Source organism: Trachinotus anak, unplaced genomic scaffold, assembly GCF_046630095.1.
Source record: "Trachinotus anak isolate AG129_WGS33_773 ecotype Australia unplaced genomic scaffold, CSIRO_AGI_Tana_v1 ptg000015l, whole genome shotgun sequence".
NCBI classification, from domain to species: domain Eukaryota; kingdom Metazoa; phylum Chordata; class Actinopteri; order Carangiformes; family Carangidae; genus Trachinotus; species Trachinotus anak.
In genome coordinates, this window is record NW_027273866.1 from 16,408,719 (window position 1) to 16,433,785 (window position 25,067).

General features: G+C 45.4%; 1 protein-coding gene across 2 annotated transcripts in view; it reads left to right on the forward strand.

Annotated features, from left to right (window-relative positions):
- The window catches only part of sptbn5 (spectrin, beta, non-erythrocytic 5), a 46,313-nt gene that overhangs the window by 15,934 nt on the left and 5,312 nt on the right, over positions 1 to 25,067 (forward strand). For both annotated transcript variants that reach the window (XR_011693657.1, XM_071498269.1), the window contains exons 22-78: positions 60 to 311; positions 466 to 541; positions 699 to 910; positions 1,224 to 1,473; positions 1,669 to 1,808; positions 2,094 to 2,193; positions 2,363 to 2,533; positions 2,736 to 2,900; positions 3,592 to 3,681; positions 3,880 to 4,016; positions 4,515 to 4,701; positions 4,913 to 5,022; positions 5,258 to 5,348; positions 5,533 to 5,649; positions 6,087 to 6,244; positions 6,467 to 6,599; positions 7,002 to 7,147; positions 7,332 to 7,446; positions 7,532 to 7,642; positions 7,928 to 8,107; positions 8,185 to 8,388; positions 8,496 to 8,645; positions 8,725 to 8,829; positions 9,261 to 9,449; positions 9,544 to 9,699; positions 9,899 to 10,090; positions 10,177 to 10,272; positions 10,643 to 10,764; positions 10,837 to 10,951; positions 11,028 to 11,141; positions 11,527 to 11,648; positions 11,886 to 12,048; positions 12,128 to 12,316; positions 12,529 to 12,606; positions 12,682 to 12,854; positions 13,202 to 13,292; positions 13,747 to 13,893; positions 14,126 to 14,263; positions 14,439 to 14,606; positions 14,947 to 15,035; positions 15,374 to 15,560; positions 15,770 to 15,838; positions 15,970 to 16,113; positions 16,896 to 17,092; positions 17,232 to 17,436; positions 17,639 to 17,818; positions 17,898 to 18,053; positions 18,137 to 18,354; positions 19,142 to 19,331; positions 19,434 to 19,610; positions 19,820 to 19,927; positions 20,012 to 20,944; positions 21,263 to 21,331; positions 22,105 to 22,188; positions 22,476 to 22,567; positions 22,691 to 22,807; positions 24,807 to 25,003. Coding sequence is in view for 1 of the 2 variants with exons in the window: in XM_071498269.1 (XP_071354370.1) it covers positions 60 to 311; positions 466 to 541; positions 699 to 910; positions 1,224 to 1,473; positions 1,669 to 1,808; positions 2,094 to 2,193; positions 2,363 to 2,533; positions 2,736 to 2,900; positions 3,592 to 3,681; positions 3,880 to 4,016; positions 4,515 to 4,701; positions 4,913 to 5,022; positions 5,258 to 5,348; positions 5,533 to 5,649; positions 6,087 to 6,244; positions 6,467 to 6,599; positions 7,002 to 7,147; positions 7,332 to 7,446; positions 7,532 to 7,642; positions 7,928 to 8,107; positions 8,185 to 8,388; positions 8,496 to 8,645; positions 8,725 to 8,829; positions 9,261 to 9,449; positions 9,544 to 9,699; positions 9,899 to 10,090; positions 10,177 to 10,272; positions 10,643 to 10,764; positions 10,837 to 10,951; positions 11,028 to 11,141; positions 11,527 to 11,648; positions 11,886 to 12,048; positions 12,128 to 12,316; positions 12,529 to 12,606; positions 12,682 to 12,854; positions 13,202 to 13,292; positions 13,747 to 13,893; positions 14,126 to 14,263; positions 14,439 to 14,606; positions 14,947 to 15,035; positions 15,374 to 15,560; positions 15,770 to 15,838; positions 15,970 to 16,113; positions 16,896 to 17,092; positions 17,232 to 17,436; positions 17,639 to 17,818; positions 17,898 to 18,053; positions 18,137 to 18,354; positions 19,142 to 19,331; positions 19,434 to 19,610; positions 19,820 to 19,927; positions 20,012 to 20,944; positions 21,263 to 21,331; positions 22,105 to 22,188; positions 22,476 to 22,567; positions 22,691 to 22,807; positions 24,807 to 25,003 (9,065 nt within the window). In the remaining variant the exon portion in view is untranslated. The remainder of the gene's footprint in view (positions 1 to 59; positions 312 to 465; positions 542 to 698; positions 911 to 1,223; positions 1,474 to 1,668; positions 1,809 to 2,093; positions 2,194 to 2,362; positions 2,534 to 2,735; positions 2,901 to 3,591; positions 3,682 to 3,879; positions 4,017 to 4,514; positions 4,702 to 4,912; positions 5,023 to 5,257; positions 5,349 to 5,532; positions 5,650 to 6,086; positions 6,245 to 6,466; positions 6,600 to 7,001; positions 7,148 to 7,331; positions 7,447 to 7,531; positions 7,643 to 7,927; positions 8,108 to 8,184; positions 8,389 to 8,495; positions 8,646 to 8,724; positions 8,830 to 9,260; positions 9,450 to 9,543; positions 9,700 to 9,898; positions 10,091 to 10,176; positions 10,273 to 10,642; positions 10,765 to 10,836; positions 10,952 to 11,027; positions 11,142 to 11,526; positions 11,649 to 11,885; positions 12,049 to 12,127; positions 12,317 to 12,528; positions 12,607 to 12,681; positions 12,855 to 13,201; positions 13,293 to 13,746; positions 13,894 to 14,125; positions 14,264 to 14,438; positions 14,607 to 14,946; positions 15,036 to 15,373; positions 15,561 to 15,769; positions 15,839 to 15,969; positions 16,114 to 16,895; positions 17,093 to 17,231; positions 17,437 to 17,638; positions 17,819 to 17,897; positions 18,054 to 18,136; positions 18,355 to 19,141; positions 19,332 to 19,433; positions 19,611 to 19,819; positions 19,928 to 20,011; positions 20,945 to 21,262; positions 21,332 to 22,104; positions 22,189 to 22,475; positions 22,568 to 22,690; positions 22,808 to 24,806; positions 25,004 to 25,067) is intronic.

Sequence of the window (25,067 nt, forward strand, 5' to 3'; positions counted from 1 at the left end):
TGTAAAAAACTGCTCTGACCTGGACTGTGACCTGATCCTTGTCTCCTCCGTGTCCTCAGGTGGGATCGGATCCAGCAGCTGAAGGATGAGAAGGGGCACGAGCTGCTCAGCACGGCAGACGTGCAGTCCTTCCTGCAGAGCTGTGAGGAGGCTAAAGCTCAGCTGCAGAGTCAGCTGTCCCAGCTCGATGTTGTGGACGTGGGCTGCAGCTCCTTCACCCTGCTGGCCGAGGAGAAGAACCAGGCTCAGGCCCTCAGAGACATCCAGACCCTGGAGGGCAAGATCGCCTACCTGAAGAGCGTCGCCAAGATGTACGGGTCTGAGTTAGGCTGTAGGACTTTCTCAGAAAAAAGAATAATGCTTGTGTCATTGTAAAAGAAGGAAAAAGAGGAGGTGGTATTATGAAGAGGATTGTAGATGTAAACTTAATTTCATAGTCCATGATGTTTTTTTCCTGTGTTGCAGGAAGCAGGACTGCAGTCCGGCAGACAGTGCAGCCATCATGGAGGAGGTCCGGGGTCTGGAGGCTCTGCTGAAACAGGTTTGAGTTCATTTCTTCTGATCTGATCTATGTGATTGAATCATTAGCAGGAACATCAGCTTTAACAATGTGCTAAATCTTTGTGAAAGGAACCGAAGAACATATCTGACAACCTTCCAGTCAGAAATCTTATCAGTCCCGTTCTGTTGTTCCTCAGGTGAAGCACCAGGCTGCAGACAGACAGCGCCTCCTGGAGGAGGCCCGCAGGCTGCAGAGCTTCCAGCAGCAGGCCAAAGAGCTGCAGCGCTGGGCCGGCTCAGTGCAGGAGCGTCTCCTGCAGGAGGAGGCGGCCGCTGATGTGGCCTCAGCCCTCGCCCTGCTGGAACAACACCAGGACCTCCGGCTGGAGATGGATGAGCAGAGGAGCAGGTAAAGAATTTTTACTTTGGCAGTAATTGTGCATTTTCAATGAGATTGCATTGTCACTGCATAATTTCTGCTTTAGCAGTTTTAATATAGAAATCATTAAGCTTATGCAAACACATAGAAATGTTTTTATTATTTTAATTATTTAATTTCATTATTAGCAGCCACAGACTTACATAAGGTGAAATTGATCCAGGGAATTTGGCAAATTTTAATCCTATGTCCATTATAATTTCAGTAAATTACTGTGAATTAGTAATTACAGTGTGAATGATCTGAACAGGCTGAATATCTCCCCTGTGTTTGTTTTTCTCAGGCTGAAGGAGATGGAGAAGTTGGGGAAATCTCTACAGCGGGGCTCCTCTAATAGGACGACGGGTGGCGTCGACATCCAGCAAACTCTGGACAATCTCACTGCTGATTGGTCCAAGCTGGACAGGCTGTGGAGCAGTAGGAAGCAGCGTTTAGAGCAGGGGGTGGAGCTCCAGAGGCTGAACCAGGAGGGAGACCGAATTGAGGCGGCGCTGTCCGGACATGAAGCCCGACTGAGGGTCAAAGACGTTGGGGTGAGGATGCTTCACTCTGATCTGTTTTCATGCTTCATTGACCCTGAAAATGAAACTTGACTTCAGTTAGATTCCTGAGTATTTGTAGATTAAACTGAGACATAAAAGCAGAGCACAGAAACATACAATAGATTCTGTACTAATTCTACTGAACTTTAGCATATATTGATTATCTCTTTGTGTTCATTGATGCAGGACTCAGTGGACGGTGTCCACAGTCTGCTTGGTCGACAGGAAGAGCTGGAAGGTCTCCTGAAGGCTCTGGACCAACGAGTTGATCATTTCACAGAGCGCAGTCTGGAGCTCATAAACCAACAACACTACGCTGCAAAACAGTAAGAGAACAGAAGTGTCAATGTCCACTCACAAGGAAGTTTGTCCCTTAGTTCAATATGATTAAAATTAAATAAGGAGCAGATAAAGCAATGAAAGTTGAGCTTGGTCTGTTCTCACATTAAAATAAGGATCAATAAACCAATACAAGCTTATCATAGATGCTGTATATATAATTGGTTGGCAACCAGAGCCCCTTTTGTTTGTTTTTGAATTTTCTACAAAATTAACAAACAAACCTAAAGAGACCTGATGGGATATGTTCTATAATTCTGTTAATGTTTCAGCATCAAGGAGCGGAGCAGGAGCATCCAGAAGGCCAACATGAGGCTGAAAGACAGCAGCAGGGAGAGGAGGAGTCTGCTGCTGGCCTCGAAGAAATACCAGGTATTATCATGTTACCTTTACCTTTACCATTCTCATTCTTTGTCTGATTTGTTGATCTGTCAACTTTGTCCAACTTGGTCCTCTGGAACCGCCACCATGTTAAAGTGTAATGGTGTTTTTTAAATGTGAATCAGTGTGTCATTAGGGTCCCTCATGTTTTGTGCTGCAGGAGTTTCAGAGGGATGCAGATGAGCTGCTGCTGTGGATGGAGGAAAAGTTTAAGGTGGCTGAGGACGAGTCCTACCGCGACCCCACCAACATCCTCCGAAAGCTCAAGAGACACGAGGCAGCTGAGAGGGAGATGCAGGCTAACCAGGTCTGGCTGGACAGACTGGTTCAGGTAAACTGCTCCTCTCTGGTTCCCCTGCAGTGACTCAACAGGAAAACTAGTCAGTTATATCAGCTGGTTCTTTGGTAGTTTACGTTATTTCCAACAGCAACACAGTGTTTATGTGAACAGCCAGAAATACAATGAAGAAAACATTTACTTTACTAGTGTCACTTTTCATAAGCACCTGTCATGGATGTGTGTGTGTGTTCAGCTGGGACAGGAGATGCTTGCTGAGGAGCATTACAACAGTCAGAGCATTAGCAGGAAGTCCACACAGCTCAGCAGCCGGTGGAGGAGACTACAGGACAAGATGGCCGACAGAGGAGACAAACTGAGACAGGCGGGGCAGCAGGAGCAGCTGATGGAGCTGCTGCAGGTAAATACCTGAGTAACTGACAACTGACTTTAGCTAACTAACTGACCAGGTTAACCAACTAGTGAGTCTTTGACTGGCTAGCAAACTAAGCTACCTGACTTTCAAGCCGATTGAATGAACGAATAGCTAACTGACGACGACTACTAACCACCCCCTGACTGGCTAATAAACTGGCTAACCAGCTAGGTGACTAATGTTAGCTAAAAGACTAAAGGTCTGACAGCAGATTAACTGACTTTAGCTAACTGACCAGCTTAAACACTGACTGACTGGCGAACAAACTAAGCTAAGTGACTTTAGCTTACTGACCAGTTTTACCTAGTTTACCAGTTTACCCCTACCTGACTTACTGACTGGCTAACAAACTGGCTACAAACATGTCAGTGTTATATGACTAACCCTCACTGTCTAAGTAACTGATGAATTAGCTGACACATTTGTTGACTGACAACTGGATAATTTAGTTTACCTATATTACCTGCTTAAACACTGGCTAACCACCTAGCTACCTTGGTATATGACGACTGGCTGAAGAATTGTCTGAATTAATGGTTAACTCACTGGCTACCAGAGTAATTAGCTAACTAACTAATTAACTGACCCTGTAACCAATGGTTTAATAAACCAGCTAAGTCATTAACTAACTAATGAGTGATTTACTTGGTACCTTGTCGTGTCCGTCCCTCCTCAGGATGCCAAACTGAAGATTGAAGCCATCCAGTGGATGCTGAACAACGCTGCCAAAGGTCACGACCTGCGCTCCAGTCGACAGCTGCTGAAGGTGAGGACACTGATGTAGCACCTGTCCACTCTTTTGAAATGTATTTATTTAATCTTTATTTGTATAGGGACAAATATATTACATAGCATGAACCAGCATTTATAGCCCAAGCTAATTTGTAATGCCTGTCATCAACAAGAAAATACAAACAACACCGGTTGTTGGTGGTGATGGTCACTGCTGTGTTTGTGTGTGAAGGAGCATCAGCAGCTGGAGCAGGAGGCCAAGGAGCTGGCGGAGAAGATCAACTCCATCGTCAGCAGGGCCAAACACCTCGCCTCCAACCACTTTGACTCTCACAGGATCCTCCAGGAGACCGACACGTACCTCACTCTGTGAGTTTCACCTGTATTTTCAACAGCTGTTGATATCTCTAGGATGAAATAATTACGTTGTTGTTTTTGTCAGTTTGTTGTTTTTGTTGTTGTTTGCTCCCCTTTTACAATTTAAACCTCTCAAAGGTAATTTAAAATTCTACAATGATATACATTATGTAAATAATAATATACTGTAAGTAATTTCAAATAGTCCTGTCTTTGGTCCATTTCTCTACTTATGTGTATAGAAATAACTTTCCAGTATCGGTACACAGTATTTAGATGTACACTCATGATACTGTTAAATACAGTGACAGTGATAAAGTTTGTTTATGTAGCAGTCTGACAGGATTCATGTAAACTCAAACACTACACAGTGCTTTACAAAAGCAAAACTATGCCAATAAAAGAATCAGATAAATTATATGAACAACCAAAAGTGTCCAGGACCGTATTTGACCTTAAATGTAGGAACCTGAACCAGAGGGTGTTGACTTGCTGAGCTCTGTGCTGCAGGTTCAAATCCCTCCAGAAGCCTCTGGACCAGCGTCGAGCTCAGTTGGAGGCTTCGGTGCTGCTGTTTGGGTTTTATCATGATGTGGACTTGGAGCTCAGCTGGATCTCTGAACACCTTCCTGCCTCTGGGTCAACAGGATACGACAAGTCTCTGGCTGGAGCCTCCAGCCTCATGCAGAAACACAAGGTAAACTTTTTTCCTGTTTGTTCACCTTAACAACCCGAGTAATGATGATAATGATTGGGAGGTGGGACTGATGGGTGATTTGTATTTGACATGTAAAGGTCAGTTTTTACAGGTATATCTTAACATTTTTAAATCAAATTAACGACTAAAATTAAGAAGAACCTGATAGTTTGCTCATTTTAAGCCTGTGTGTGTGTGTGTCTTTACCCAGGATTTACAGGCTGAAGTGAATGCCCACCGCAAACACCTGAACCACATCCTGGAGAAGGGCCGGAGCCTGGCTAAATCCAGCAAATCAGACGGCGAGGAAGTGCTCCAGAGGTGCTCAATTTTATCTGTCCTGCACATTTTATGTCACAAATTCCTCTTCTTATCCATCTTGATGAAAAAGTTTTAAAACATTAATGATCAGAATTCTACAAACTAAAATGTGTTTTTCATTGAACTCTCTAAACTGTACATGAAACATTTTGGAAACTTTTTTCTGTTTGAATGCTCTTAGTAAAAGTCAACACAGGGGACCTGCAGACTTACCTGTGTCTGCTGTATTTTGCAGGTGTAGCCACCTGAGTGCAGAGTGGGAGGAGCTTGAGGAGGCCTGCAACAGGAGAGCTGCCCACCTGAGCAAGGCAGTCACCAGAGAACAGGTGAGAGTGACAGAGAGAGGTGATGGTTATTTTGAAAGGAGACGCTTGCCTTATACTCCCCCGTGTCCACTGATTGCATGAGTCATTATATTTGGATGTTACATTAAGTTTTAGGTAAACATACCATCAAAGAACTGTGTGTGTGTCTTGGTCTGAATTTTGTCTGAACGTGATCCGTCTCCAGCTGCTGTTGGACTGCTCAGAGCTGGAGTCCAGGCTCATCGAGACACTCAATCTGGTGACCAGTGATGACTATGGCAAAGACCAACTGGCCACACAGAGTCTCATCACCAAACATCAGGTACAACAAACACTCTGACCTTACTGAAACATGAGGGCACCTCAGGTTGAGGAGTCTCTGACATACTGAGGTTTTTCAGTCACAGTGTGGGGATATAGTTTGTGGAGAATAACCCATTTTGCATCTCTCAAAACATGTCAAAACAAGTTTACTTTTTAATATTTAAATGGAAAATTTGTAGAATAAGAGGAAAAAATATTCTCACATTACCCCAAAATTTATGGCACCTTTGTTATAAATGATCATTAGTTTTGTTTTTTTATATGTTGTAAATATTTTTGTTATTTCATCTGTGTTCATTTCCTTGTTTTCTGACAACTTGCACACTTCTGGTTCAATCAGCTGTTGTCACTTGGCATCATTTTAGTGCTGTGTGTGGGGATTCTACCTTTAGCCAAAATGAGTATCTGTAAACCGGACCCTCCTGGTTTCTGCAGGTGTTGGAGGGCCAGCTGGAGGTGCTCGAGGTGGAGGTGGAAGAGCTGGGAGACCAGGTTGAGCAGGCGGTGCAGAACTGGAGTCTGGAGGAGCTCAGCAGGCCTTACAGTCACCTCAGCAGCCTGAACCAGCAGCTGCAGCACCAGGCTGCTCTCAGGTAAAGGTCCAAACTGCAGATTCTGAATTTTAACGGGTCTTTAAACTTCTTTAAATTCTCTGGATGCCTGAGCAGCTCATTTAATGACAAAAATAATTACAGACTTTTATTTCCTCCTGTCCACTAAGTCACTATAGTTCTTTGCTGAGTATAATCGGGCACAGTGCTGTCTCACACCTGTCTGTCCACCTGTGGTCTCACTGTCCACATGTCTCCTGTCAGGGGTCAGAGGTTAAAGGAAGTCTTCCATCTCCACGAGTTCAGACGGGAATCCTCAGAGCTGGAGGACTGGATGAACCAGCAGAGACAGACGGCAGAGTCTCAGGACCTGGGCAACGACTACCAGCACGTTCAGGTGACATCTCTTTAACAGGACCCTGGACTAGAGCCCACAGATGAGCTCAGATCAGTCAGGCTGATTATCACTTATTACAGATATATATTAATTATCTGTGTATAAAACACTGGGCAAACGTGAAGGCGCTTTCAAAAATAAAGCCACAAAAAGTTTTTATTTATTAATTAACTACAATTAACTACTAACTAAGTGCAGTAAACATAAAAAACTAAATCAGATCAGTCATCATGAATCCGGGACCAATAAGATGCCTCCTGATGGTGATGATGGTGGAGAAGATAAAAACATCAAAACTGACTAAAACCTTTGCACAGAGGTGTTTATTGTTTGTATCAAGGTCATGTGATTGTTAAGTTCTGGTCACAAGAAAAGAGTTTCTGTTTGTTGTGAATGTCTCAGTTGCTTCGTGGGAAGTTTGAGGGTTTCCTGAAGCAGCTGGAGGTCGGAGAGGAGCGACTGCAGAGCTGCAGCGACGTGGCTGCTCGACTCATCTGCAACAAACACCCACAGAGCGCCGCAGTCAGAGACACACTGCAGCAACTCAGGTGCACGCACTGAACTGAAAACAACATGAAAACACTGACCGGGCTGTGCAGGCTGCTCAAACTGCCAGACTCAGCTACATAGTTAATTTTTATTCTGCACCTTTGATGAATTATCCATCTTCTTTAAATGACTTCTGTTTGTTCTTTCTCTTTTTGTGTTAATTCTTACATTGTTTGTGTGCAGTGCATGCTGGGAGGATTTGAAGACTGTGGCCAGAGAACGTCAGGATCAGCTGCAGAGAGCCGAGGAATGTCACCGCTTTTACCAGGACCTGACTGACGCGCTGGCGCATATCAAGGTATCTGTTCGTCTATCTGTACACCCAACCACTTTCAGCTGAAGTTCAAAGTCTCTGTCTTTACTTCTCTTTCTTCTCTCTGTAGGAGCGACAGAAAAGCATCCCCGACGACGTGGCGAAGGATTTACAAGGAGTGATGTCACAGCTGAGGAAACATGAGGCTCTGCTTCATGAGCTGGCCGCCACAGAGCAACAGGTATAGACACTGAGATGAACGATGATGATTCATAACCAGGATTTTATCAAGTAGGAGGTCAAAACTGTGTTTTTGCATCAAAGCACCAAATGTGAAGCAGCTCCACGCTCAGTAGACACTGCCACAGCTTAGTCTAATGCACCAGTCCTGTAATAAATCCTCCAAGGTTATAATGTTCAACTTGTGAGACCACCTGTTCAGCTTTAATGTGACAAAAAATCAGCATGAGGTAAGTGACATTTTTCTGTGTGTGTGTGTGTGTGTGTGTGTGTGTGTGTGTTGCAGTTGCAGGAGCAGCTGGACGCTGTCGACCCCATCCTGGAACTCTGCACGCCTCAACTGAAGCTCCGCCTACAGGATGTGCAGCAGGAAGTGGTGGAGCGGTGGGAGGAGCTACGGCTTCACACTGAGCAGAGGGAGACGGAGCTAAAACTGGCGTGTCAGCGATACATGTTCCTGAACACGGTGAGGACAGTTCGACGGGTGGGTGAATCCACTTCTGATAGGTCAGATCTGACCCGTGTGTTCTTCCTGCTCTCCAGGTGCAGGACTACCTCCTGTGGTGCAGCCAGCTGATTGGTGTGATGGCTGCTGAGGAGAGCATCAGTGATGTGGCCACTGCCGACCTCCAGCTCGCTCAACACCAGCAGCTGTGGGCGGAGATGGAGGCCAGACAGGAGACCTACCAACAGGTTCTGGACCTGGGAGAAGAGCTGCAGACACATGACAGGAACAACAGGAAGGAGGTGAGGACGACACTACGGTTTAAGACTGTTGTTATGGTCCAAAGGTCTTTCCTGGTCCAGTCTGTTGTCAGAAGTGTTTATTTTTGCTTTTATTTTTGCTATTTCAGGTGTTGGAGAAGCTTGATGCCCTGCAGGCAGAGAGAGACAAACTGGAGGATCAGTGGAACAGGAAGCAAAGCTGGTTAGAAATGGTCCACCTGGAGCAGGTCTTCTACAGGGACGTTAACAGCATGGACAAGACCTCCAGCTCACAGGAGGTACGTTCATCCTCTGCGTTTGTTCTGGAGGATAATTATCTGTCTCGTCTCTGGTAAATCCTCCGCTGTGTCTCTGCAGATCCTGCTGCAGAACAGCACTCTGGGAAACACGGTGGATGAGACGGAGGGTCTGATCAAACGTCATGAAGCCTTTGAGAAGCTGCTCAGCTCACAGGACGACAAGGTCTGTTCTGCTTCTCTGTGTTATCAACTAACCATTCTCTTAATTTCTTCATTAATTCTTAAATCTTTACTAACTTACTACTACGTTTGAGAACTCAACACATTTAATCAGAGTTAAAGGATTGCCTTTAATCAGTAAAATTTCATCATGTTCAAAAGTTGAACCTCTGAAGGTCGTAAGAAATAAGGAACCAGATCCTGGGTCAGGGGCCAGTTGATGATGGAGTTAATGTTGGTTGGACTGCTTCCAGCCCACATCAGGATAGACTTCTTATGAATTAACTTATTTGTTAAAATTATTTGGATGCTGTTTTACTGAAAAAAGTGATGTGCTCTTTTCAGCAGAATATGTCAATGCTTTTTTTGGTGTCTTTCTTTTGTTTAGTTTGCAACCTGTAAAATGTAAATGCTCCCTCCCTCTCTGTGGTGCAGCTGTCCTCGCTGAAGGAGCTGGCTGACCGGCTGAAGAAGCAGCTCAGCAGAGAGAAGAGTGGACAGGTGCAAACCAAACTCAAAGCCCTCCTCCAGAGACGGGACAGGATCAGGGAGCTGTCCGTCAAACGCAGGGAGGAGCTCGAGCTTTCCAGGATGCTGTGTATCTTCAACCGAGATGTTGCCCAGGTATTCAACTAACCAATCAGAGACCACCACAGAGTGGAAGCATTCAGTGAAGGTATTACCTGCCTGTCTGCCTGTTTGTGTTTTTGTCTGTCAGGCCGAGGAGTGGGTGTCTGAGCGGATGCAGAAGATGGCGGAGGACGGTAAAGCCGACCTCAGCAACCTGCAGACCAAGATGAAGCTCCTGCAGAAACATCAGGTGTTTGAGGCCGAGATCCTGGCTCACAGTGAGATCATCAGCTCTGTGCTGCAGGTACGACGAGATGCAATTAGACATTTGATATGAGGCATGAAATTTAAAATTACCTCAAGATTTATAACAGAATAAAATATTAAGACCTTGTTTTGAACTAACACTAAAATACACTTACAGTTCAAATGAAGGGAACCTGCTGCAATCATTAAGAATGGATCTTTATTTACCTGAAGTGTGTCTTGTTCTGTGCCTCCAGGCTGGGGAGGAGCTGGTCTCCCTTCATCACCCAAGGTCCAAGGAGGTGAAGAGGAGCGCAGCCGCCCTGAAGCTCCACTGGGAGGAGCTGAAGAAAGCCGTGGCCACCCGCGGGAAAGCCCTGGAAGATAACAGAGACTTCCTTGAGTTCCTGCAGAAGGTTGAAGAGGTGGAGGCCTGGATCAGACACAAGGTGTGAGGTGGATCCACAGGTCACTTGCTGGAATACATGGACCTGGATCATTGTGTAATGTGTCTTCTCTGACCTGCCTGTTTCAGGAGGTGATGATAAATGTCGGAGATGTTGGAGAAGACTATGAACATGGAGTTCAGCTGCTGAAGAAACTCAGTGAGTTCAGGGGAAGTGGAGACGGGGTGAGTAACTGTCTGTGATGTTTCTCACTAAACACAGTAAGAGTCTGTTGTCTGCAGCTCTTCATCTAACATCTGTTTCTGCTTGTGCTGTTCAATAAATAAAACAGATCCTCTGACTATATAGAACTGAATATGTCCCTATATTGTGTAAAATAGTTTTTATTCCTGAATGGCAAAGTTAACTCAGTGATAAACACATTACATTTACTACAGCTGCTTCACAATAAAAGCCTCCTGCTGGTTACACCTGGATGAGCCAGATCAGCTCCTGCTCCAGAAGATCAGACTGCCTCTGTGATTTTCATATTGTTGTGCATTGATCAAACATGTTATTGATGATGAGGATGATGAAGGTTTCTTTAATCTGTAGGAAGTGACAGTGGATGACGCTCACATCACAGCCATCAACAGACTGGCAGCCAGGCTGGAGAAGAGACAGAGCGCCGACGAGCTGGTGACGGTCAGACAGAGGAGACAGCAGCTCAACGACAGGTAGCGATCACATTAAATCACACCTGTGTGGGTTGTTTCTCTGCTTTACACTAAATGTCTCGTGTTTTCAAGGTGGAGCAAGTTTCACGGAGATCTGGACACTTACAAGAAGAAGCTGGAGGCGGCGTTGGTGATCCACGCCCTCATCAGGGAGCTGGAGGAGGTCCGGGACAGAGCCAACGAGAAGGTCGGTCACTACCTTCAAACCACAGGTCAGATCACAGGCTGAGGTTTACACTGTGAGTTTTGTTCGGTCCCTGTAGATGCTGCTGCTGCAGGGCCAGGATTGTGGTTTTGATGTGGAGAGCGTCGAGAACCTGATCAGACGCCACGAGGAAATGGAGAGAGAAGCTGGGGTCATCCAGGAGAGGTCAAAGGTGAGACGGGGGTCTAAATCAAGGCTTCAGCTGCTTCACCATTCACCTTCACCATTAAATCTGGTTCTGTTCCACGTTTCGACATCTTAAAGACTTTGAAGGAGCATGAGAGGGTTCCCTGAGGAACTCCTTTAAAAAACATTTTTTCACCTCTGCCTTTTGTGAATGGATTTTGTATGGATGTGCTAAAAAACACCTGGTGATGTGTTAGTGTTTCTTTACTTATTCTTACAGGTGGGTTTTCTTTACCACTGAGGATCGACAAACCAGTCTTCTTCTATTTAACTTTGCAGTTCATGCAGTCTGTTTTTGTGTTTACATTTTCTGAAGAGAATCATTAGTGAGAGGGAGCTAATGACTCCATTCGTGACCTTTAACTCCCCAGGCTCTGGAGACGGAGGTGTCAGATCACCTGAAGGCCCGATCAGTGATGAGCGACAGCCTGAAGAGCAAACAGAAGGAGGTCCAGAAGGCTCTGAAGACTCTGGACAAAGAGGTCAAACACCGGTGAGGAAGACTGATTTTATTATTATAGTGATATCACAGCAAAAAGCTTTTTATTAAGATGCTGTTAATTGTGAGCATAATTAAAATCATGACTCACAATCTGAAAATCTAACTCTTCTCTTTGAAAATAGTGATTTTGATGTGACAATAAATGAATGTTCAGCCCGACCAGAACAATGACGATAGGATCACAGTGGGATTTCGCTGATGGACTCATGGGAAACGTTGTTTGTTTAGAAAGGAGAAGCTGCAGGAGGCTCATCAACTGCAGCTGTTCAAAGCGAACCAGCGCCTCCTGCTGGAGTGGAGCATCAAACAGAGCAGTGAGCTGGCAGAGAAAGGCCTCCCCAAGACCAGAGCCGAGGCCGACCGGCTCATCATGGAGCATCAGGACTGGAAGGTGAGTGCCCCCACTCCAAACATAATACCTCAGTGTGGTGGATCAGCTGTAAGAGTAAAACCTGTCTGTGTGTTTACAGACAGAGATCAACGCCCGCACCGAGCGCATCGACTCTGTTCGGGACTTCGGCCTTAGTCTGATCCGGTCTGGACACGGTTCGAAGGCGGAGATCCAGAAGGCTCTGAACCAGCTGGAGGAGGCCAAAACCGAACTGGACCGAGCCTGGCTGAACCGCAACACGACGCTGGAGCAGGCCCGAACCCTGCAGGTGACGATCAGGGTGGAAAACTGCTGAAGGAGACATTAGAATATGAAGGAAAATAAAAAACAACACAGGCCCAAGTCACCTGCTAGTTAGTGTTAAAAGTTCTACAACATCTTCTGCATATCAAATGTGTGACCCCAAAACTGTGAAACTCTCCTGAAGCCACAGCCTCAGTGACGGGACTGACTCAGTCTAACATGGTCTCCCTCCTGCAGGTCTTCCTGGCCTCTGTGGAGCAGTGTGAGAGCTGGCTCAGCAACAAGGAGGCCTTCCTGTCCAATCAGGACCTGGGGGTAAACGTGGCTTTATTTGGACACATGCTCTGTTTGGGGAAGTTCGCAGGTTGATCAGTGTTTTCCTGTTTTCAGAGCTCGGTGACGGAGGTGGAGACTCTGCAGAGGAAACAGACTCAGTTTGAGGAGTCTCTGGAGGCTCAGGTGGACCAGGTGGAGCAGGTGGAGAAACTGGCCCAGACAATGATCCAGCAGAAACACTATGATTCGGACAACGTCAGAGCCAAGAGCAAAGCCCTCGCTGCCAGGTCAGACCGTCACCGCAGCACAGAGTGAAGCTGTTTCCTGACAGCAAAGAGAGTTAAAGTGTCCTTTGCTGCTGTGTTAAAGTTTATCCTTTCATAGAAATAAAGTTACCAGAGACCTTGTGAGGTTGTTGGAGGAGAAAAGAATTCGCTCTCAGTTTATTCACATGTGAACAGGATTTAATGGAACATAAGATAAAACAGTGTTGATACAATTTAAACAAATGTTCAGGGATTTAACAGAGAACACAGTGTTGTGAGATGATTTATTGATTATTGCCTACATGTTTTTCCCTCCGTGAACACTGTATTAAAACTGTCAGTAACCTCACCTGTGTGTCTGTGTGTAGGTGGAGTCAGCTGCAGCAGCAGAGCAGATCTCGTCACAAAGCTCTGGATCGATCACTGCAGCTGCAACAGTTCTTATCCAGCAGCTACCAGGTACTCTACTGCACTCTACTGTAGTCTACTTTACTGTACTCTACTGTACTCTACTTTAGTCAACTGTAGTCTACAGTAGTTTACTCTAGTTTACCCTACTGGACTCTGTTGTACTCTCTGGACTGTGCTGGACTCTACTATAGTCTCCTGTTCTTTACTGCACAGTACTCAGTGGTACTCTGCTGTTGTCGACTATACTGTGTCCTACTTCCCTCTGCTCTTATCTACTGTAGTCTACTGGACTTACCTGTAGTTTACTGGCCTCTACTGGACTCCTCTGAACTCTTCTGAGCTGCACTGGACTCCGCTGTACTTTAGTCGTCTCTGTTGTGCTCGACTCTTCTCCATCCTGCTTTGTATTAAGTCAGTAATGAGTCTGCGGTCGTGTGTGTGTGTCTGTAGGGGTGTGTGTATTTTTCCAGGTGTGTGTGTTAAATGTGTATGTGTATTCCAGGTGTGTGTGTGGCTGAACGAGCGTAATGCCGTGGCGTTGGATGAGAACTGGAGGGAACCAACCAACCTTCAGGCCAAACTGCTGAAACATCAGAGCTTCGAGGCCGAGGTCCTCGCCAACCGCTACAGAGTTGACACACTCACCAAGGTGTGTGTGCGTGCGTGTGTGTTCGTGTGTGTTTGAGTCATTTCTGTATTAGACCATGGAACAAAAACATTAAAAACTTAAATTGTAGAGTTTGGTTCCTCCTGCAACTTCTGAAGATGCTCTCAAATGACATGTGTCTTCAGTTATGAGGCTTTAGGGAAACGGCCCATGAGCTTGGGAGGGTTTATAAGATATGTGTGACCTGATCTGTCTGTGTGTGTGTGTGTGGCAGGAAGGGGAGAAGCTGCTGTCAGAGTCTCATTCAGCTGAAGTGAAGGTTCGACCTCGACTCAGAGAGCTGACGGACAGCTGGGACTCTCTGATCCACAACTGTAAGGAGAAGAAGAGCAGACTGCAAGAGGCCTACCAGGTACACACACACACACACACAATTGTGATGAACATCCATGTGAGGAAGACTTCACACAGGACACAGTCACCGATACCATAAAATATTTCTCAAAAAATATCAAGTGGAGTTTCAGCGGAGAGGTCCCACATTCATCTACATAAACACTGTGTCTTGTCTGTGTTTGTATTTTCAGGCGCTGCAGTTCCAGCGTTCACTGGATGACATGGAGCAGTGGGTGGGCTCAGTGGAGAGGGAAGTGGCCAATGAGGACTGTGGAAGCGACCTGCCGTCAGTCAACAGGCTGCTGAAGACTCTGCAGGGGCTGGAGGAGGAGGTGGACGGACTCCGAGACAGAATCCAGGTCCAGATCCTAAACTTTGAATTTGAATTTCCTGGTAGTTTTTCCATTGGTGTGTAGTCGGAAAAGTGACTTTTATTTTTTTACAGTGTAACTATTGTATATTTGGCCTATAACAGGTGGAGACACTTAAATAATAATATGCACAGAGGTGTAATGACCATATTCACTGTCTAGAAATTATTAAGCACCTTTTTTTCTTTACTTTCTTTTCTGCTGAAAAGCGAAGTGACAGAGAAGATTTCAGTCCTGTCATCTGCTCTTGGCCTGAAATGACTCTGCAGGCCAGTGGGACGATGAAGTGCTAACAGATCGTGTGTGTATATTATGTCATATTTATCAGGGCCTGATGGAGACGGCGAAGACCTTCCACTCTCAGGGAAACTTCCTGGCTGAGGAGATCCAGACCAGAGTGGCACACACCATCAACAGGTAAAAACACAAGCCACGTTCTTTAATCTAGAAGAGCATTGTTTTACTGAGAGAACAGACGATATTAGATCTTAACTTGGTGCCAAAAAAAAAGAATATTCAACAAAAGGAAAAGAAAATTATAATTTCTGTCTGCCATGAGCAAATATCACATGTACTAATGACCAAATTTTATTTTAATGTATGACCTGGTCTTGTTGTGTGTTCCTGTTAAAAAATTAAATGTATATAAAAGTACGAATATAAAAATGATTCAATACTCCATAAATAATTGTCATACAGGTACTGGTCTGTCATGTTATGTAACAACAGGTGTGTGTTCATGTTTTCTCTGTCAGGTACAACAGTCTGTCCGAGCCCCTGCAGAGTCGCAGGGAAATCCTGGAGGCCTGGCAGGTTCTGTTCCAGTTCTACAGAGACCTGGAGGAGGAGGTGGCCTGGCTGAGCGACAGACTGCCCTCCATCACAGCTAAAGACTGGGGGAGCTCCCTGAGCAGCACCCAGCAGCTGCTCCACAAGCACCAGGTAACCACCGCCACAGTGAGACCACTGACAACCTCTGACTCACTGCTACAGACCGCTGCTCACCTGGACAACAGTGAAGACTCCAGCTAACAATTATTTTCATTATCAGTAACTGAAATTATTACTTAAAAGTCCACATGGAAGCTCAGGGTTGATTCTGTTCTGTTCATCTCAGGAAATGTTTAAAAGATGTTTGTTTCTTTTTTCAGGCTGTGATGCAGGAGCTCTCGAGCCGCGCCCCACTGGTCCAGGCAGTCCAGGAGGCGGGACGTAGTTTGGTGAGGAACCAATCACACTTGCTAAAACTCTTTGTCATGTTTCATTACATAGGTGGCAAAGAATCAGAAACTAGGCAGAGAAGTCATTTACAGTGTATTTATTACTACATTATATTTATTGACCTTCTCAGGTCAGAGGTCGTCACTTTGCGTCTCACGATATTCGGGAGCGTCTGGAGGAGCTGAAGAGTCTCCACGAGGAGCTGATGATGGAGGCAGAGAGGAAGGGAAAACTCCTGCAGGAGGCGCTGAGCATCCACACTTTCCTGTCTGAGGTAACACACAAGAAATAATCAGATTCTTTAACATTGTTCAGTTTAACTTCGATGATTTGTCAGTGACTAAAATTGTTTTCAGTTGCAGCTATTATATGAAACATTAATGCTAATGATGCTAATTAATGTTGACATTCTGAAGATGAGCTGAGCAGCAGCAGAACTGAAATATTGATTATTGATTGATATTGATTGATGTAACACAGTGAAATAACAGCTGGAACAAACTGACTGTTACACACTCAGTTTTCACAAACTAATCTGATTTAATCTGATACATAAAAAGATGAAGTTGGCCTCTGCTGTTTTTAACGAGCTGCGATCAGATGATCATTTCTGTGGAGAGTTTATCACTGGTGAAATCTGGTGACTTAACTTCAGGTCATCCACATCCCTAAACAGATGCATAAAATCTGCTCTTATCTTTTTATTACAATGGATTTAAAACTATTTATTCTCAAAACATTGTCACTTTTCCTTGTAAAATGATGTGTATTTTTTTTTCCTTTTAAATTATGACTGTATTCTTGAAATGTTCTGAGTTTCTTCTCAAATTATTTTTGAGCTCTTGTTTTCCTCTTCTTTACCAGAACTAAATATCCTCTCAAGATAGAAAAATTATGTAAAAGAAATCCTGTGTCTACTCCTTGTTTCCCTGAATTACTGAAGTTGTAATTACACTGGTGTTAGGTTTAGATACAGAGACACAGAGACAGACACAGATTAAGAACAGGAGGCGTGCAGCTGTTATGGTGGTATTAGAGAGTGTTGTGTGTGTTTAGGTGTCGGAGCTGGACCTGTGGTTGGAGGAGCAGCGGGTGGGTCTGGAGTCTCGGGACTGTGGGAGGAGCGAGGAGGCGACGGAGGCTCTGCTGAGGAGGCTGGACTCTGTGGACGTGGAGCTGGAGAACCAGAGGAGGACGGTGGAGAGGCTGCAGGAGAGCGGAGCATCGCTGCAGCACCTGGGACATCCCAACAGGTAAACGGATACAGAGCATGGTGATCTGAGGAGGTCCGACCCAGATATGACTCATTCATTTAGATTTTTATTAAAAAATAAAACTTAAATTTTCAGTTTTTTATTCTGAAAATAAAACCTTTGTCTCTGTCTGTTTCAGCCACCTGGTCAGTGATTCCCTCCCAGCCGTCCTCCAACGCTTTGAGACTCTCCTCAGGCTCTCGGCCACTCGTCGTGCTGCTCTGGAAGATCAGCTCCGTCTCTACGTGTTTGAGAGAGAAGCCAAAGAACTACAAACATGGCTGACCTCTAAGAAGACTGTGGCAGAGTCTGATGACTGCGGACAAGATCTGGAGGACGTAGAGGTGAGTCACAGCTACCAATCAACGTGGCTACATCGCTAGTTTAACTGAAAACATACTGACGGCAAACCAACTGCAGTTTTTAATCTGCCAGAGAAGAAGTGTGTGAAACTGAGACTCAACAGTAGCACCAGCCTGAGGGATTAACAGCTGATATCTCCCTCCCCATCCTCCTCTGACTCCTCACTTCTCCCTCCATCTGCAGGTTCTTCAGAAGAAGCTGGAGGTTCTGGTCTCTGAGGTGTCTGGTTTGGGCCGGAGCAGGCTGACGTCAGTGCAGCAGCTCGGCCGAGGGCTGCAGCAGGACAGCCAGGCCCGGAGGAGAGACGACACTCTCAGCCGGCTGTGGGATGACCTCAACAGCAGCATCAGGACCAGAGAACAGGTGCAGTACTGTTCTCACACACTTGGATGTGAGGAGGTGGGCGGTGGTGATGGTTCTGTTCTGTCCCCGTGTCCTACAGAGTCTGCAGTCTGCGAGGGAGATTCATCAGTTTAACCACGATGTGGATGAGCTGAAGGGCTGGATGGCTGAGAAAGAGGCTGTGCTGGATTCGGAGGACCAGTACCACGACCTACAGTCCATCCAGACTCTGCTCAGACAACATGAGGCTCTGGAGGTAGGAAACAACACAGTCAGGAAGGTGTAGGCATCATGACACTGGGCTATCACTCACAGGTCAACTTCGGTGTCTCCTGTCAGAGGGACCTGGCACTGATCTCAGAGGAGGTGACCAGGAGCAGAGAGGAGGGCCGGGCTCTGAGCAGACGACAGCCTCAGTCCAGATCCTCTGTGACTCAGAGGCTGCAGGAGCTGGAGGCCTGCTGGACCAGCGTCCAGGACAAAGCCTCCCAGCGCTGCACCAGACTGGGCCAGGCTGAAGACGTGCAGAGATACTTGTCTCACTGGACTGAACTCATGTAGGTTCTCATCACATCCTCACATCTCACTCAGACCAGCAGGTGAACCCTCAGAGAAACCAAATCCTGCAGGGTTGGATGGTGGGTCCTGGTGGGCGGGGCTTGGAGCATGGCTGAGGGTGATGACTGCTTTGTTGTGACATCACAAAGTTACCGAAGTGCTGATAGGACCTTTAAGACACTGTGTAAACATGGGCTGCAATTATAAGTTTGATTATTAGTTACTCAGACTATTTTATTGATTAATCGATTAATCATTTTGTCTAAATACTATAATTGTTATAATTTCCCACAGTTCACAGTGACGTCTTCAGATGTCTGACTAAATTTACTATCATGTCTGACAGAGACAAGAATGAAATCCTCACATTTAAAACACTGGAACCAGCAAATATTTGGTGTTTTTGCAAAAAAAAAAAAAAAAAAGTCACTAAAGTTTGGGTTTTTGACTTTTGTCCTTTAAAATCAGCCAAAACTGGAGCAGAAACAGAAACTGCAATAACAAAAACTGGCTGTTTTCTTAGAGCACACTGGCTAGAGTCTTCATGGTAAATGTTACATGTATGGTTCTTATGTTTTTAGTGTTTCTCTGTTAACACAATGATGAACACAACCAGCTGCTGTTTCTAGTGTCTTAGTTTATTAGCTGGTAAAAGACACATCTACTCCCTGAAAACACACCACTTCTAAATATTTAGAGACACATGGGGGATGGGATAGGGTGTATTAAAGATGACAGCAGATACAGTCGGACTTCATGAAGCTGGTTGTCTGTGTCCTGCCTCAGGGCGTGGCTGAAGGAGATGCTGTCTCTGGTGCGAGGGGAGGCGCAGAGCGTGGAGGGCACCGACCTGGAGCAGCTGATGAAAAAGCACGAGGAGTACCGCGTCCAGATTGACAGGCAGCTCAGCAAATCGCAGGCGGTGAAAGACGAAGGCAGGCGACTGATAGAGGGCAGAAACTTCATGTCCCAGGAGGTAACGGCGCCACGACACAAAACTTCTAAAATCACAGCAGGGACAAGTGTCAGTTCATGACTTATTACCTGACACTTCTCCCCCTCCTCCTCTTCCTCCCAGGTGGAGGAGCGTGTCTGTGAGCTGGAGGAGCTGGAGATGCGGGTGGAGAAGGTGTGGGAGGAGACCAAGCTGCTGTATGAGGAGGAGCTGGAGATCTTGTTCCTGCAGAGGGAGCTGGAGCAGGCAGAGCGCTGGCTGAGCTCCTATGAAAACACTCTGACGGCCGAGGACTACGGGGTAGGTCCATACTGACAGCCAGAACATGTCAACCTGGACTCTACTTTTTATTCTTTTCTCTGTAACTTTTACTCCATTTTCCTGAAGTAGCATCTTGGAAGCAGGACTTTTACTTGACGTGACGTATTTTCACACTGAGGTGATGCTTCAACATTATCCATCTAAAATTAGCGAAGTGATGACGTGTTTTGTGGTTGTGGCCCCTGCAGGACTCTGTGTCTGATGTTATGGAGCTCCTGAAGAGGCAGGAGGACTTGGAGGCCATGATCCAGGCCCAGAGCGACCGCTTCATCGCACTACAGAAGAAGAAAACACAGGTTGGTCATAGCATTTGGTAAATAATGGAAGTCAAACACCATTTTCTCTTTGCTCTGAATCTTGATGTTTTCACTGTTTCCCAGAGGGAGAAGAGACTGGGTCTTCATGGAAATGAAGACAAGGACCTTCAGGACAAGAGACCTCCAGCCAGAGTCTCCTCCCTGAGGAGTAAACCATCAGATCCAAAGACCCCACGGATCTCCTCCTCTCGAGACATCGTCCACCGGGTCAGCAGTGGCAGACAGACAGACAGAGCATTCAGACCATCCACGCTCAACAGGAGAACGGACAGTCTCCCCACCTCTTTTAGTCCCCCTCTGAGCCCGTCTCCACACCCTGAACCAGGTTCTAGGAGACTGACTAGTGCCAGCAGTCCTCCTGCGAGTCCCAGCTCCAGTCCGGCTGTGAAGCCCTGGAGAAGTCAAACCAGACACCCAAACTTAAATCCTGACACTCTTCTCAGATCATCAAGTGAGGATTCCTCTCCTCGATCACCTCCACCCTCCTCCCCCAAACCGTCCTCATCCCCTCAAACCTCCATCTCCCCCTCCTCAGCAGGGCCTCCTAAGGAAGACCGTCGCCCCAGATCCAAACCTCCTCTGGCTCCAAAGCCTAGAACCTCCTCCTCAGAGCTCACATTTGGACGCCACTCTGAGCCTCTGAACCAATCGGAGAAGCTCACTACACCACCTGACTCCCCTCCACTAATCAGACAGCTTGTTGCTCCCACTGAACCGCCACCTCCACCTCTCGCAGGAGGACCAGCTCCCCCTGAATTGCCAACACCGTCGATGAGAAAACGCCTCAACAACCTGGACCAGCCTGATGTCCCTGATTCTCCAGCTCCTCCTACTGATAAACAGGTTACGCCACCTGACACCCCGACTGCTGAGCCAATCACTGCAGAGGATACTGATTCACCTGACCACGATCCTCCAGCAAGGGAGCTACCTCCGTCTCCTGCACCGCGACTGAGGATGTTTGAAGATCATCCAGAGGAGCAGCCCACAGCTGAGGTGATTAATCAAAATCAGTATCAACCACATGTTCTAATTTTAGACTGAAGCTGGCAGCCATTTTGAAATTGTATTATTTTTTTATTATTATTCACAAGCAAATATACAAATGTTCCTGTTTCCAACTCCTCAGTTTTTAGGATTTGCTGGGTTTTTTTTTTTGTTTTTTTTTTATCTCAACGTCTTTGGGTCTGATGATTTCACCTTGTAGACCAGAATAAACTGATTAATAAGATTAATCAATAATGATCAATAATAATGATCAATAAAACTGGACACTGGTTGGTAGCCATTCTCTCACACCTGTTTTGTTGTCAGGTGGCAGCAGAGCAGCCAATCAGAATGGAGGGGACTTTGGAGATCAAGCTGAAACAAGCAGGAAACAAGGTGAGAAACTTCGGACGGACAGAGAATTTTCTAAAAATGTTTTCAGACTGAATGTAAAGACAGAGGTCTGCAGCAGTGGTTTGAAACTGGCAGTCTGCGGGCCAAAACTGGTCCACCAGCAATAAGATGTGGTCCGCCAGCTTGTTTTGTTAATGAGATTTTCATTTTTTTAATTTTACAATATCAGACTGACATTTAGTCATAATGTCATAAGAGAAATCTCCTCCCACCTGAACATGCTTATTATCCATGTTATCTATGTTGAGAGTGAATGACGGACACAGTGAAGAATCAGGCTGTGGGCAGCACTGTGGTCAGTGCTTTATGTTAAAATAGATCTCCATCATGGCAGCAACAATTACCCACAGAAGCACTTCCTCTTCCTCCAAAATAAAAGTGTAAGAAAATTTGTTTTTTGCAGCAGTGCTTCATTTCAAGCTATTGTGAGCTTTTATTCTTAAAATTTCTGACAGGAAGTTCTAAAGGTTCTCTTGCTTTCTTGACAGACCTAGACCAGACATATGTGTGATAATAAAAATATTTAAACAGTCCAGTGAATGAGTCAAACATATGATATGTGACTGAGGCCACAGTGATACGTGAACAGTAACAAAATTAATTCCAGCTGCTTTTTATCAATTTCTTAAATTAGCCTTTGATCATGTTCTGAATCAGTCTTTCTGACCAGCTGTGATCATATTTAATATTATGGTGAGTTCCAGCAGAAACAGAAATAACATTATAACTGTGATCATCTGCTGCTGCTGCTGCAGGGTCTGGAGCACTGGGAGGAGGTGTTTGCTGTTCTGGAGGGAGAGACACTGAGCCTGTTTAAAGACCAAGCAGCTGCTGCAGAGGTAACGCTCACCTCAACACTGCACACATCCAACCTAATGTCAGAAAACACCACAGTGACTTGCTCTGACACACGAATCAACTGGGAGTTAAAATAAAAACGAAAGTGAACACACACCCTCAGTAAAGTCTTTTTCAAAATTCATTTTAACATTGTGTTGGAACAAATATATATAGATCAGTTCAATATAAAGATCATTCATTTGATTAAAGAGATCATCAAAAATTAAATTCAGTGATCAGCAGTCACAGCTCAATGATCTCTTGGCTGTGTGTTTTGTTTCCACAGAGGACCTCTAGGTGGCCTCCTGTCAACATGGTTGGAGCAGTTTGCAGGGAGAACTCGTACTACAGGAGGAAGGAGAACACATTCAAACTGATGTGAGTGAGCACCTTCTACATGGTCACCTTTGGAAACTGTGGGATCTCTGCTTAGTTATAGTTTAAAACGTGTGTTTGTGTGTGTTGTGTGTCTGTGTGTGCTGTGTGTTGTGTGACTGTCAGTCTGGAGGACGGCAGTCAGTACCTGTTTGCAGCGTCCAGCAGAGAGCTGCAGCAGCTCTGGGTGAAGAAGCTCCAAAACTGCCCTGAATCTGCCAGCAGCGACTCCGACGACTCAGGGTGAGCGAGCGCACACACGTTCTACGTTCTAACACACATTTGTACTTCATACTGCATTTGTGAGACCCCTCTTTGGCACAATGCATTCTCTATCCTCCAACCCCAAGTTCAACCAACTTTTAACCTTAACCCTAAAACTGACTCGTAACACTCAGCCCGTTGATGAAGAAATAACCAACAAATTGTCCTCACCTCTAAAAATGTCCTCACTCTCATCTTATGAAGCTGTTATTGGTCCTCACAAAGATCCCTCAGTGTCTTCTCTGTACAGAACTCATCCATCCACAGTTTCATACAGATGTGCAAAACAGAAAATCATAATTTTGTTTTTGGTCATTTGTGGAACCTTCTGGAGTTTTTGCATGTTTTCATTCCATTCAAGTCACAGACATGTTGAATATCACTGAACATTTCCCTCAACATCCTGCAACTTAGTAGATGTGATGTTTCTTTAACTCTGAACTAGATTTTTAGGATCTTACCCATTTCTTCTCATGTCTCAGCTGATCAGCTACAAATCACATCACACACCTTTCATTTCTGCATCAACTGCACTGGTTTGATTCAAATGTTTCAGATATCCAGAAACTTGATGGTACATATCAGAAGGCTTCAGATTGAAGACAAATATTGTGCAAATGGGAACTTTCAAAAAGGAAAACCGAAGCTTTTGTGGTTTGTTGCATTAAAAACATGGATCCACAGCCGAATGATTTTTTATCACGTACAGACACTTGAATTTCTGTAGGAAAGCCAATTACCAAACCAAAACAAACACTTTCTCCAGTAAAATTACATTTGTGGAATATAAATATGTAAAAAATTCTCTGAATTCTAAGTTTGATAAGGTCTAAAGTAGAAAATACGTCTGTTTTTAACGTTGACTCAGAACAAACGGCAACACAGGAACATTTTCTAGATAAAATGCAGTATAAAACTAATGATAATTTAAACCAGGGAACATCTGATTAAACAATAGGTGACCAAAGCTAATGGTCTGACCAAGCATTCAGCGCCTGGCAGTCTTTGCACCCGGTGCTATGGACACGATTCAGTCAGTTTGGGGTCAAACAGGACGTCGGCCGGTCTGAAGTGTTTGATGGAGTTTCAGACCGAAGTGGTTTCCTTCAAACAGCGTCAGGTAATTTGACTTTGACTTTCACATCTACCTGTTCACACTGTGCACTGTGGGAACACCGGGCACCACTCAGGTGGGTGAGAGGCAAAAGAAATGAAACTCCCTGCCAGCAGGATTTTTCTTTAATGAGATACTTTGACAAGGTGTATTACATTCAGCGGGCACACAGTGGTGGAAATAGTGGTTGCACTGGACACAGCCATGGGTCCATTCAGCTGCCACACATTACATGTGGTCTGGTTTGCAGCACGGAGATGAAATATACTGCACTGCAGAGGCAGCATGACGACAGCAGTCCTACAATACATCCAGGAAATGATTTCTGCGGGGGAGATTTGTGTATTTAACAGGTGTAGAAATAGAAATGTAAAAAGCAAAGTGGTTTCAGCAGCAGATAGCTGCAGCAGTTAGCTGTCATGCTATCTGTCGACCAACAACTGCTGGGAACAAGATGCAGCATGTAAATGAGAAAAGACTCAGAGCTGTTGGGTCACAGATTCATTTGATTTTGGCTGAGATGAGCTAACAGTGTCCCCCTGCTTCAAGTCTTTGTGCTAAGCTAGGCTAAACACAAAACTGACACAGTTGAAACTGAATCTGGCACGAGGATTTTTTTAAATTAGCTGCTGGTGAACAACAACTGATGTCCGTGGTTTGAGGGTTGGTGAATCAGTTAAAACATTGACCAGAATATAATTAATACATAATGGGTGCAGAAATTAATTAATACTAGCCTGCCTCATGTTTAATTATTAAAATGATGGTCATAGAAATACATGGTTGTGTCAGTCATTCAGCTGTGCAATAGAATTTGAATAGCATGCATCCAGATGAGGTCCTCAGAGTTGTGTTGTTGTTCAGGAGAGCGTCGTCCGTCAACCTGAGTCTGGAGAAGTTGGCCGAGGCTCCGGACGATTCGGCCTCGTCCACACCACTCTACAGGAGAGCTGAGAGCCTGGACAGACAGTCATCCACAGAGGGCCATCCTCCTCCCAAACCCCCCCACACCTACTACAACAAACACCGCTACCCAGAGGGAGGGGAGGTCAGCCCCACAGGTGAGAAAACCCACAGATAAACCGCTTGTCAGCAGTGATTCAGTCAGTTCAGATACTTGATCTC